The 12,433-nt window shown below is 45.2% G+C and overlaps 2 protein-coding genes and 1 pseudogene across 2 annotated transcripts; all 3 read right to left on the bottom strand.

Annotated features, from left to right (window-relative positions):
• Window positions 1-814: 814 nt before the first annotated feature.
• LOC147191895 (uncharacterized) lies at window positions 815-2,831 on the bottom strand. The gene is made up of 2 exons (XM_086134642.1): window positions 2,466-2,831; window positions 815-2,083 (listed from the first exon to the last, which is right to left on the bottom strand). Exons 1-2 carry the CDS (start codon window positions 2,548-2,550, stop codon window positions 1,074-1,076), a joined length of 1,095 nt encoding a protein of 364 aa, XP_085990768.1. The 5' UTR covers window positions 2,551-2,831; the 3' UTR covers window positions 815-1,073.
• Window positions 2,832-3,393: 562 nt separating this feature from the next.
• On the bottom strand, window positions 3,394-4,684 carry LOC147191894 (radial spoke head protein 3 homolog pseudogene; annotated as a pseudogene).
• Window positions 4,685-7,087: 2,403 nt separating this feature from the next.
• actr1b (actin related protein 1B) lies at window positions 7,088-12,349 on the bottom strand. Its single transcript, XM_086134640.1, has 11 exons — window positions 12,127-12,349; window positions 10,949-11,013; window positions 10,781-10,856; window positions 10,586-10,711; window positions 10,385-10,509; window positions 10,048-10,264; window positions 9,482-9,574; window positions 9,234-9,408; window positions 9,094-9,155; window positions 8,980-9,020; window positions 7,088-8,424 (listed from the first exon to the last, which is right to left on the bottom strand). Exons 1-11 carry the CDS (start codon window positions 12,172-12,174, stop codon window positions 8,322-8,324), a joined length of 1,131 nt encoding a protein of 376 aa, XP_085990766.1. The 5' UTR covers window positions 12,175-12,349; the 3' UTR covers window positions 7,088-8,321.
• Between the last annotated feature and the right edge of the window lie 84 nt (window positions 12,350-12,433).

Here is a 12,433-nt window from a genome sequence, read left to right as displayed (position 1 = left end):
GCCTCTCACTTCATGCGATGCTACTGAAAGAGGGTCTCGCGTGAGAGTCACCTACGAAAAGCGCATTTAAACAGTTTTAAACTCACAAAAATAACACGAGTGTGTATATCTGGAGGTCTTTTTTTATTTATATAATATTCCTACACGCTGTTTATGTGGTCCCTTTTCCCTGGTTTTGGTTCCTTGTTATTCTGTGCTTTATTTGCGTCGTTTGAATTTAGCCGTTAATTTACTTCACCTGCGAAGGGTTGACTGAGAGTGATTTGCGTTTTGACTAAGCTTATCATAGTGAACTAAAATTAACGAAATAACTAAAATTGAAAACAAAAGTTAATAAAATAAAATAAAATGCTTTTTTTAAAATGAAAATTAAACGAAACTACAGTTTAGGTTTACAAAACTGACTAATTGGAGCGAAAATGTCTTTCAGTTTTGTCTTTGTGTCAATATCAGAGTTGATTTTAAATGCATTGATTTAGGTATTGTTGTACAACAAAGTCAGCTGTTTTGAGAGTTCTAGTTTATTACACAACACTTGGTTACTTTTAAGTCATCTCACTTGACAAATACTCCATATATTTAAAAAAAAACGACTACAATTAATACAAAATCGAATGAAAACCAAACTAGAATGAAACATTTTGGAAAAATTAAAACAACACCCTCTACACTAGAAATAAACTCTGCCTGAAAAACTCAAAAACGTACTGTTTTGAATAAATACATAAGTCAAAACGCAATCAAAGCATGCAGCGTATGGAGCATGCCTTCATTGACGATTCAATCTCGACACACGAGTTAAGCTCACACAAAATGGTGGAAAAAAGGTTTATTGGCCATGAAGCAATGGGCAGTATCCAACAACGACCATTCCTTCTTTGAGTCAGCTGCTCGTGTAGCTTCCTGACTCATTCTCAAAGTTATACAGCAATTTCATTGATTGTTTGGATTTTCAAACTGTTATTTGTCCAGGTAAGAGTAGTGAGTGCAGATTCCCATTTGTAATGGGAGGACTTTCGGAAGGCATAATTGTCATTGCCACATGAAGTCTGTTCAGAGGAGCAACGAAACCATCATCGGTCGTTTCTATTCTCGCCAGCACACTTGTGCCGCTTGACATAATCCTTGCGAGAAAATCTTTGGCCACACACTGAGCAGGAGAACAGTTTCTCACCAGTGTGCGTTCTTGTGTGTAAGTTCAAGTTGGCCTTCCTCGGGAATCTTCGACCGCACACGGAGCAGAGAAAGGGCTTCTCACCAGTGTGCGTTCGAGTGTGATAGATTAAAGTTCCCTTCACAGAGAAACTTTGACCACACACCGAGCAGGCAAAAGGTTTCTCACCGGTGTGTGCTCTCAGGTGTGCCTGTAAGTGAACTTTCTGAGAGAATCCCTGACCACAAACGGAGCAGGAAAAGGGCTTCTTTCCATTGTGTGTTCTCGTGTGTCTTTTCACGTCTCCCTGCTGAGAGAATCTTTGTCCGCAAACTGAGCAGGCAAAAGGTTTCTCCCCGGTGTGTGTCCTGCTGTGCCGCCTTAACTTTGTATTGTCAGCAAATCGTCGACCACAATCGGAGCAGGCAAAAGGTTTCTCTCCGGTGTGCGTCGTCATATGACATTTTAAAATGCTCTTAAAAGCAAACGTCTTCCCGCACTGATAACATTTCCAGCATTTGCTGTCTGTGTGACCTGTAATATGACCTCCATCATCATCATCAGTGCATGGAGAGTGTGACATCACGTCGTCACTATCCGAGAGTGGCGCCAAGAGGTTATCTGCTGGTGATTGTCCATCACATTCTGTTGTCACATGTTGACGTGAGTTGCTGCTGCTGCTCAGAGGCTCCGCCCTTCCGCTTGCCGCACTTGAACCTTCACTCTTCAAGGGAACACCAGTGGATGGCGACTTGATGTCCTCCTCCACATCTTCCTCTTTGATGCGAGGGGGTTGGCACTGCTCTTCCCCCGGAATGCACGGCAGCGTTTCTTCCTCATCTTTAAGCTCTTCTTCGTCTTTCTTGTCAAGGGGCTCCTCTTTAATGGGAGGGGCCTCCTGTCGCCCGGGACCAAGATCTTCACTGGCGCCTTTCATAGACAAGAAGACAAAACACATCACTTTGTAAAATCGGTTCCCCTGTCGCAACTTTGCTGTTTGTCTATAAATGGAGGCTCATGAGGGCGGCCAGATTAAGTTAATAGCCGATGACTTTCACACCACAGCACCCAAATACGATGGCTGAGAAGTCATTATTATACCATCCACAGTCATGGTTTCATGAAATCAGGCAGACGCACTCATTATAGATTTTATTTAATGAACTGTGTGGACTGTGGATGGTATGACAAAGAATGGTGGACTCAGGCACGTCAACACCTCAATGAGGCGTTTTGTCACCTTGGCCAAGCCACTGAATAAAATCTGGTTGCACTCCTGATGGCACAAACAGTAGGATGGCCGTCAACAAACCTCGAAGCTTCTCGTTGTGTTTTGGGCCACAAAATTCCTCCTCGGACTCTGTCCTACTTGCGTACATATTCAGTCGCGCGATCATCACGAAACTTCGGGCTCACACATAGTCGATGTCGACCGAGCGACGTGTCGCGAGCAACCGCTTCTCTTTGTCGGCGGCGAGCGAGCTAAGCTAACGTAGGCCGTGAAGCTTCAATAGGTGCGCAGGGATGACTTTAATCGGACACGAAAATCGTTTTAGTTTGATACGGTAATGCTGGGTGTTGTATGTCGAGGTTTCAGCGAGGTCGGTCCAAATTTGGGGCAAATCCAAGAAATCCAGAGCCTGAAAAGGAAAAAAAAAAAGTCCAACGACAGCGGGCAACTACGGCAACACCATTTGAACAAATTTAATACCGCGCGCGAATCGCCAGGACAGTCAAACAAACCACTTAAATGACATCGCGTAAGAGCAAATAAAAATGCAATAAACTTGTTTTATTGAATTGTTACGCGTCAGTTCGCGTTTTAATGATCCAAGTGGATTTGCCGTGCATTGTCTGCTCTCGTGCAGATATTGTGTATGTTGTCTGTTCTGTCCGTGGGGTGAGGGGGCGACTTACTTTTCCAGTCATGGACAACTACTATCCGTTGTCTCTTTTTTACAAAAACACACACCAACAACCGATATAGGATTGTTTTTTTTCACAGACTGGGGAGAATACATGCTTCTATTATTTTTACCAGTCTGTTAAATGTCTCCATTGATTTCCCATTGTTCAGTTTTCCAGTCAACTCCAAACTGGAGTGTCATGAAGCAACTCCAAGCAGGCTGCGGCAGGCAGCAAAACATGACGAGCCAAAAACAAAATAGTCGGCCCCACTCTGAAGGTTATTGAATTGGATTGGTCAATCAATCGCAGGCCCGACCCGGCCACTTTCTCTCCTAGTCCGATTGGACCAGTTCGGCCTCCAAATCCTTGAAGAAATCCCGCCTCTCCAGGGCGATGTCGTGGATGATGGTGTCCAGGAGCAGCCTGGCCGAGTTCCTCTTCTCCAGGGTGTTGTTCACCTCGGCCATCAGCCACTGGAAGAAATTCACCTCGATATCTCTCTCCACCGGATCATAGAAGTAGCCGTGTCTCCTCAGCGAGGCGAAGACGGCGGGGAAAAGTTTGGAGAGGAACTGCTGCGCGCACGCTTGGGCGGCGATCATCTCCGCCGTTTCTTTCTCTTTCCTCACCGCCTCCTTCTGCTGGGCAATGCGGCACTCCTTTTCCTCGTTGCGGCGGCGCTCCTGCTCCTGCAGTCGCTGCACTTCGGCCAACTCGGCGTTTCTCAGCTGCTCGAAGGCCCTTTGCTGGGCTCGCAAACAAGCCAGCTCTTCCTCTTCCATCACCTCCAGGAGAGACTGCTCGATGGTTTTGCCCACCAGGACCTCCAACACCGGTTGCACCTCCCTGTCAAAGTCAAACAACTCCCCCTCTTCGATTTGCGTGGCAACATCTTCGCCAGATTTGGCGGGGATGAATAGCGGCGTGGCCGGCCTGTCCAAGAAACGATCCGTTTGCGAGTCGATATCTTTCGTCACCAGGATGTTACTCAGCTCCTCCAGATAGGAGTCGGTTTGCACGTCAACGTGTTTTCTACCGGGCAGGTTGTCGGCAGTCTTGAACCAGACGTGGTCCCTGGACCTCATGAACTCCACCGACCTCCTCCGGAATCTGTGTTGCTGTTGAATATCGGCCGCCTGCATCGTTGTCTTCGCCGGCAACATGTGTTGACTATGAACATTCCCCCGGATGACCCGTCGGTCGTACATAATATTTCCATACTGGGGACTTTCCGTGGGGGACCCGCTGAACTTTGAGCGGCTCTCGACCGGCCTGGGCCGACTGGCGAACACGTATGTTGCATTTTTATCCCGTTGACTGACTGAAGTCATCGTGGCAAATGAGCGACACTAGCCGATCTGCGTATCGGTTTGTTTTTGTGGCGACTTTCTCAGTTTTTCATACCGGGACTCGGCTCATCAGCGGATGGAATGTGGCGATTGCCTTTCTGAACGATCAAATTCAATACAAACGATCGCGCTGGTCAAGTTCTGCTTCCGATCGGAGCTTGCTTGAGGCTGAGATAGTCGTCCTGGACGCTTCTTCACCGCCATTCGTTTTCTTGAGCTTTAGTTTGTGTTTGAACTCCTTACAGGAGCCTTGGCTTCAGTTGACAACCTTGAATTAACCCCTTTGACCCGATTACATGGTAAGATGTCCAGTGTAGTAATCGCTGTACCTGAAAGGGTCAAAGGAGAAATGATTACTTAAGTCTTGGTCCAGTGCTCGGTATACAACAGTTTCCAGTGGTCAAAAATAATCTGTTGTTGTTGCCCGGTGTGCTTTGTGAAATGACCGTGCTGCATACCGCTTAGTTCACTTGTCTTGCGGTAAAATACCTTCTTTGGCGGGGTCAAGATGTTATAAGATGGCGCAGCGTTCATTTTATGAAATGGACTATTGCATGATTCAAATTAACTTTTTATAGCACCATCTTGTGTTCAATAATGCCCACTTAGCCTCCATCGGAGCCCGCTCATCCTGGAAGGGGCATGCCCCACCTGTGGCCCCTTCTCAAGGCTTCTCATTTTTCCCCAAGTGAGGTTTTGTGGGGTTTTCCCTTGAACCTCCCGCGGGACTTTTCTGTGATTAAGGGCTATCATAAATCAATTTGACTCGATTTTCTGTCTGCCGAAAAAAATTTCAACACAAAGATGACCTCATTTTATGGAAAGAGTGGTTCTTAACACAAATGAACGACCGACTGATATGCACACTTTCGTTGACCAGTCCGGCGAGGCATTAACGGGGGACACTCCCCATCTCGGATTTAGAACTGACAAAGCCTTTTGCATTTAAAGGTGAAGCATCTTTAACAAAAAACAGTCCAGTTGCCTTGATTCAACCTTGGACAGTTTATCTTGACCGGAATAACTAACAAGCCAGTATCAGTATAGTTTTCATCTACCTAAGACTCCAAAAATAGTCATCACATACCGGCAGCATCCCCCAATTCCTTTGCTTTTATCTCTAATCATCTCAGTTGGTCGTAGTCTTCCTAACCCGACGCTTTGATAGCAACACACTTCACGAGGATGATTAGCTCTTTTACGTGACTGACGTTATCGCTAATCCAGACCTTGTGACATCATTTGTTTCCAAGCAGGGTCATAAACTGCAAAGCCTTGTGACATCATTTCTGATCAGTCACGTATACAATTTCCAATAAACGAGCTCGGTCATTTATTTATTTATTTTTTGCCATTGACCCTCTGTTCTGTTCAAACCACCAGTTAAAAAAAAAGTACTTCATTACTGTGGCGTAAAAGCAAAACGCTAACATCGTTAGCCCAAGAGCCCAAAAAAACATTCATTGGTGGTTTTGTTATTGTGATGTTGATAATAATAATAATAATACATCACATTTGCAAGCGCCTTTCATAACACTCAAGGACACTGTACAACCAAGAGCAATAGTAGAACACAGATAAAATAATAAACAAAGAAAGAAAGATTTAAGGCGGGTAGGCAAGTCTGAATAGGTGGGTTTTGAGCTGGGTTTTGAATATGGAAAGAGAGTCAATATTACGAATGTTGGGAGGAAGTGAGTTCCAGAGTTTGGGGGCAGAGCGACTGAAGGCTCTGCACCCCATTGTACTGAGACGGGCAGAGGGTAGAAAAAGGTGGAGGGAGGATGAGGACCTGAGTGAGCGAGAGGGAATGGAGATTTGAAGAAGATCTGACAGATAGGGAGGTTATGGATGGCTTTGAATGTATAGAGAAGTAATTTGAAGTTCATTCTAAGTTTGACAGGAAGCCAGTGGAGCTGTCGGAGGATGGGGGTGATATGATGGAAGGAGGGGGTTCTAGTGATGATCCGGGCTGCTGAGTTCTGAACAAGTTGAAGTTTATGGAGGAATTTTTGATGGACACCGAAGAGGAGTGAGTTACAGTAGTCAATACGGGAAGTGACTCGAAGTTGATGTGTTGTAAATATATGATGTAATGTTAGTCTTATATCAGCTTCTTTTTGGGTGAGTGCTGTAATTACATCCTGTAAAAGACTAAATGGAGGACAATTACAGCGCTGTAGATGTAATTAGCGCCCTCTGCAGGTCAGACCTGGAACATGAAGTATTTCATCATTTTCTTTTTATCAACGATTGCAAAAAGTGCCAAAACGAAATCATTCAATGTCTCTTTTAAGCATTTTAACTATTTTAGTATGTATGTAATTATTTCAGTGTTTATTGTTGACATTTTTGATTTCAATATTCACTCGTCTGTGTTGAATTATATTGGCATGTATTTCAACATTTAATGATTTTTATTATTTTTTTGGTCACTAGTTCCGCACGGAGGTCTTTGCGTGCCAAAATCAAATTAACAAATACATAAATAATTGGTTACATTGCAATAAAACTAATATTGAATATTTCAAAATTGAAATTAATTCTGAAATAATTCTTGATGACACATTTAACTATTTAATCTCGGCACTCTCGGTCCTCCACAGTCACATGTGAGTGCATATATTTCTTCTCAAAAAAATCCATTGACGCTGACAAGTGAAGTAAAACAGAAGCATTTGAGCAGCAGACGTATTTATTTCATATAATTATCAGGGTTCTTATGATAATAATAACAACGCTGATATCGACCAGAGCAAAAAAAATGTTAGCAAACACAAACAGGTTTTTTTTTCTCGGTGTTAATCTTTTGTCATCGATATTTCAAAAAGGTCCAGAAGCCTCGCTGGCCGCCATCTTGACAGTTAATGCTAATTGCTAACAGGTGACGACTGCTGCATTATTTGTTTTGATTGGCCAGGGACCTGTCAATCATCTTCAACTGTCTCGTAATTATTTTTTTTTGTAATTAACAGTGGACATCTGATGTGTCTGCTTCCCCGCCCCCATCTGTACCATTTTTGGCCCACTTTTCCATCCAATAATACAGTCAATCTTCTCACTAGTAGAACATGTTAAGAATGACTTATTAGTGAGCCAAACTATTAGTGGACAGCTTGGTGCTATTAGTGGGTTCCATGAGGCTTACTAGTACGTGACAGATTACTACTAGTTGGGCCTGGTGGCGTTACTAGTGCAGCACATTAATTTAGTAGTTGTGTAGTATGAAGTCTAAGTAGTCTGGGCGGGGGGGGGGGGGTTGTCTTACTAGTTTAGATAAAGAGTGTAGTAGCACATGGACCTTATTGGGATGTGGAATAAATGCTTAAATGGCAACACTCATTCAACATCAAGGTTGTACTCGTAGGTTGAAAAACAAAGACTAGTATCAGAAAGAAATAACCAGTACGTTTTACTACAGCTGCAGATAAAGTGTGTACTGGTTGAATAAATACTCCAAATGCTTTCCATACAAGAAAAAGAAATGAATAGCAAGCGAGTCATTCTACTAGTGCGCTATTTTTTTTTTTTTTGTGGGAGCGGAGAATTTCATGAGTCTTACTAGTGAGTCCAATGGGTGTGCTAGTCCATGGACCTTGAACTGGGTATCAAGGATGTCAACTGTAAGGCCATTTGTGCAGCCGTTTCATTGCTATCCTTGGTAGTTATCTTTCAGTTGAACTAGGGGGCCAAAACTGGCACTGGTCGTGGCAGCCATTTTGTGACACAATAGAAAACTTTGGAATGAAACCGTAGGGAAAAAAAAAAAAACTGGACTTTTATTGACACGTGATGTCATGTGCGCCTTCGTGTGGCGGGAGCAGTCCTTAGCGCGCGGAGGGTGCGGGGCTGGAGGGAAGGTGGGGTGTGGGGGGGGGGGCAGTTCTGGGTGTTTTTAGGGCGACGCTGTCCTAGAAGGTCTTCCTGTGGATGGCACGTGCTCTGTCTTCCTCATACTCCCGCTTGGACACCCACATCTTCTTGAAGGTGTCCAACGACGCCAAGATGGAGCCTCTGCGGGTGGGCGGGGCCACACAGTCACGTGTGTTACTTGCGACATGAATGCAACCTATCTTAACTCATTGACTGCTGCGGACGTTTATGTTCCTCCAGAACGTTTTTTCAGCGGCTAGGCCAAGGAAGAGAGTCTTGCTCAGTTTGTGTGAGAAATTTGAGCTTCTACGTGATTGTACTTAAAAGGAAACGCCAGTAGATGGCGGTGTTGCATCACTTCAGATGGGATTTTTTTTTTTTTTTTTTATATATATATTTGTGGTGTATTTGTTGAGTGCAAGATGGAGAAAAAAAGTCAGAAAGTGTTGTGCAATAACGTAAACAACCGTTGGACCTACAGAACTAAATGCATTTCAAATTAACCCCGAAAGCTCACGTATCATATGAATTAACAAAAAAGTGAACGTTTTATAAATGTGTGTATAAATTCTTTTGCCATAGCTTAAATTCCATTATTTGTATTGTTACTCGATGCGAGTAGTGCCAACAGAACTCTGCTTTGAAAATGTCTGGCAGCCCACGAGTTAAAAAGAACAAGAAATAAACCAAAATTACCCGATCCACGTGGAGTACAGTCTCTCCTGGGGGGCCGAGATCTGCACAAACACACGCATTAGTCAAAATACGTTAGCAGGGGGAAGGAAGGAAGAAAAGAAGGAGAAGTCTAACCTTGATTTTGACATCTTTGGGCGCAAGCTTCTTCACTTCAGTCAGTAATCGCTCTCCAAAGCCTGCGGGTGGGGGGGGGGGGGGTGAAAGTGAGTCACACGGCGTTTGGCGACAGACGGACAGGTGGCGAGCGCTCGCACCTTTGATAAGCGTGGACCCCCCGCACAACACGATAGTGGAGAAGAGCGTGCGCCTCAGATCCAAATCTGACTTCTGGATGGCATAGGCCAGAACCTCGTGGATGCCCGAGCTCTCGTCGCCCACCAGGTCGGGCCGGAACAGCAGCTCGGGGGCACGGAAGCGGGCGGGCCCAATCTGAACGCAACGGCGGTATTGGTCAAGCGTCGGAAGGGGGCGGGGATTCAACGGCAGACAGGGGCCTACTCACATTTAAGGCGCTCCCGTCGGGGAGGACGTACTGAGCCTTCTCCGTCTCCAGCGTCTCGTCCTTCTGAGGGTTTAGCGACAGGTAGCACGCCCTCTGGTGGCGAACACGGGCACTATGTCATCATGGGCATTGGACTACTATTTATCCAATTTAATTGTTTGCGTCAAACTTGAAATTCTGAGAAGCGGCAATATTAGTTAGTTTCATTGTTAAAGTAGCAGTTTTACAAAACGATTTTGTAAAGATATGTTTATGTACATACTGTGGTGCCTTGAGATACGAGTGACGCGTCTTTCGGGTTTTTCAAGAGACGATCTGATGATGCGCCAACTTTTTGACAGATAATATAATTGTAGTCAAGCACATATTCTTTATCCTCTGGACCAGGTAATATTACTGCAGCTTACTGACAATGTCCACGTGACTACTGCAAAAATGGTTGAATTGCTCACATTATATTTAATTATGCCTGTACTGTTTGTTTTTCCAGAAAGTGATCTTGTTCTTAATGTTTGGACACCACAAACGGGGCGAATATCAATCAAGCCACCAACACGCCGCCTCACCTCCTTGATGGTGCGCACCACCTCGAACTCGGCCGAGGTGTTGAAGTTGTAGCCTTCCTTGCGCAGGAGCAGGCGCAGGTAACGCGACACATCCCTGCCGGCGATGTCCACGCGCATGATGGAGTGCGGGATGGCAAAGCCCTCGTAGATAGGCACCACGTGCGTCACGCCGTCACCCGAATCCAGCACCACACCCGTGGTGCGTCCAGTGGCGTACCTGAGCAGGGCGACAACCCTGTCAATCTCCACCACAGGTACTCCACGAATCCTTTCTGCTCCATGTTGAACTTTACGACCATCTCAATTTAGTGAAGAGCGCATTAAATGGCACACTTACAAACTAAGCACCGCCTGCATGGAGATGAAGAGCGCGGGAACGTTAAAGGTCTCAAAGAAAACCTCGGCGGCCTTCTCGCGGTTCTTGCTGGGGTTGAGAGGCGCTTCGGTTAGAAGAACAGGATGCTGAGGAGCACAAACAGAAACCGCTTGACAAACGCCACTTTCTTCTTGCCCATCAGGAAGAGCACGACGAGCCTACCTCCTCAGAGAAGGTCTGCAGCTGCTCCTTGGAGTAAACGTACTGCCAGATCCTCTCCATGTCATTCCAGTCCTTCACGATGCCGTGCTCCATCGGGTAGCGAACTGACAGCAGACCGCGGTGCTCCTGGCACATGTAAGCAAATATGTATAACATGCGCACGTGTACTCAAGACACCCTCACGTCGGCGCTTACCTCTGCTTTGGGCCCGATAAAAAGATCTCCCTCCAAGGCACCCGCCATCACACGCACATGTTTAGGACGCCCAACACTGCACCACACACACACAAAATATTAATAGTTGCTTCACAATCAGCGCACGCTTCTGATCAAACCTGAAGAAGAGCCACCGGCACGACTTACTAGTTGGGAAAACAATATTTGGGGATCTGGTCTCCAGCGAAACCAGCCTTGATGACCCCTGAACCCTGCACACACAATTATAAAAAGCAGCAGCGTGATTCTACATGAAGAGTTTTGAGGAAGAGGAAGCTCATGAGACAGGGGCTTCAGGACACGCAAAACAACAAACGACTACTTTGTTTCACGAACATCAGGCCATCTGTGCTGGATCGCATCGCCCCCCCGGAGCAAATGTCACATACACATGATTGGTTCTTCTCCACGATTATTCTGTACAGTCGTCATATTTAGGCGTGTGCAAAAATATTGATAAATAAATACATTGCAATATTCTCCTCCACAATTACATTTCAATTCAGCACTTTGTGCGAGGGGCACTCAAGTGTGATTTATAAGAAATAGGGCTGCAACTAACCATTATTTTAATAAATATACGGACCCATGGTTTTATTTTAGTTTGCTGTTGGTGGATAACCTACGGTAAATTTGGCTCTAATTTCATGACTAAGGGCACTCCTCAAATAGACACCGACTTAATTATTTGAAAGTAAGCTTCAACCAAGCAACTTTTTTCAGAGTTCAAAAATGTTTTTTTGTAAAATGCAGAAACAAAATTTGGGGTTGTTTGGATTCCTTACGTTTTCTACTCTCTAGTTTCTTATCCAGGTTTTGGTTGTTAGTTTTGTTTTAAAAGAAAAACGATATATGCCATGGAATGTTTTTCCTATTGTGGAAGACGACATTTCTGAGCATTTAAGGTTGCCCAGCCCTGGTGTTGGCGAATTAAAAGCGGTAAATACAACTGCAAAGTATTGTGATGATGAATCTAATTAGAAAAAATATATATTCAAAATAAAATGTTAAGTGGTAAGTGTGCAGCTAGGCAGCATTTGCCATCTGTCATTTTGCAGGTTCATTAGCAGCCGGGTCAGCTAGCATTTGTTGCTAGCTCTCATTAATGCTAGCTGGCTGAATAAAAAAAAATCCCCGTCGATCTTCCGTTTCTGTTCGCAGTCAGTTATCGGTACGTATAATAATCGCTGAAAATAATAATAAGGTGGCGGTCTGGGTCAGCAAAAGGCTGCGACTAACACCAAGACAAAAGCGCAGCTAAGCTAAGAGCTAGTCCACGACGGCCTCAGTTTGGGTGTGGGGGTGAATGACGTCAACATACTCACGTTATCGATCACTACGGGCTGATTAGCTAAAATGTCATAGGACTCCATGACGGACGAGAATGTTGAGGCGCGCGTCTGTCGGCGTCCACTTTCGGTGCTGAATGACGTCCAAGGCGTGAGGGGAAAAAGACGTCCGCCCGTCGGTTCGTTCGTTCGTTCGCTACGCCGATGAGCAGAGCGACCGCATCCGCCGCTGCAGTCCGCTCCGCCGCGCCTCTCCTGTCACGTCCCGCCCTCCGGCCACGCCTATATGTCAGCACGGTGGGTGACAGCTGCTCTGGCGAGTCACAACAAAGCATTTGATGAC

Source organism: Hippocampus guttulatus, chromosome 17 (genome assembly GCF_054856545.1).
Source record: "Hippocampus guttulatus isolate MCC_2025c chromosome 17, RoL_Hgut_1.0, whole genome shotgun sequence".
Classification (NCBI taxonomy): Eukaryota; Metazoa; Chordata; class Actinopteri; order Syngnathiformes; family Syngnathidae; genus Hippocampus; species Hippocampus guttulatus.
Note: the sequence above shows the minus strand (reverse complement) of the source record. Positions and strands in the feature narration are given on the sequence as shown.

Coding starts and splice junctions, on each gene's coding strand:
- actr1b (XM_086134640.1), bottom strand. CDS start 12,174: ATGGAGTCCTATGACATTTTAGCTAATCAGCCCGTAGTGATCGATAAC. Junction 9,021..9,093: donor CCAAAGATGTCAAAATCAAG/GTTAGACTTCTC, acceptor GTGTTTGTGCAG/ATCTCGGCCCCCCAGGAGAG. Junction 8,425..8,979: donor CTGTACTCCACGTGGATCGG/GTAATTTTGGTT, acceptor GCCCACCCGCAG/AGGCTCCATCTTGGCGTCGT.
- LOC147191895 (XM_086134642.1), bottom strand. CDS start 2,550: ATGATCGCGCGACTGAATATGTACGCAAGTAGGACAGAGTCCGAGGAG. Junction 2,084..2,465: donor ACACAACGAGAAGCTTCGAG/GTTTGTTGACGG, acceptor TGTCTATGAAAG/GCGCCAGTGAAGATCTTGGT.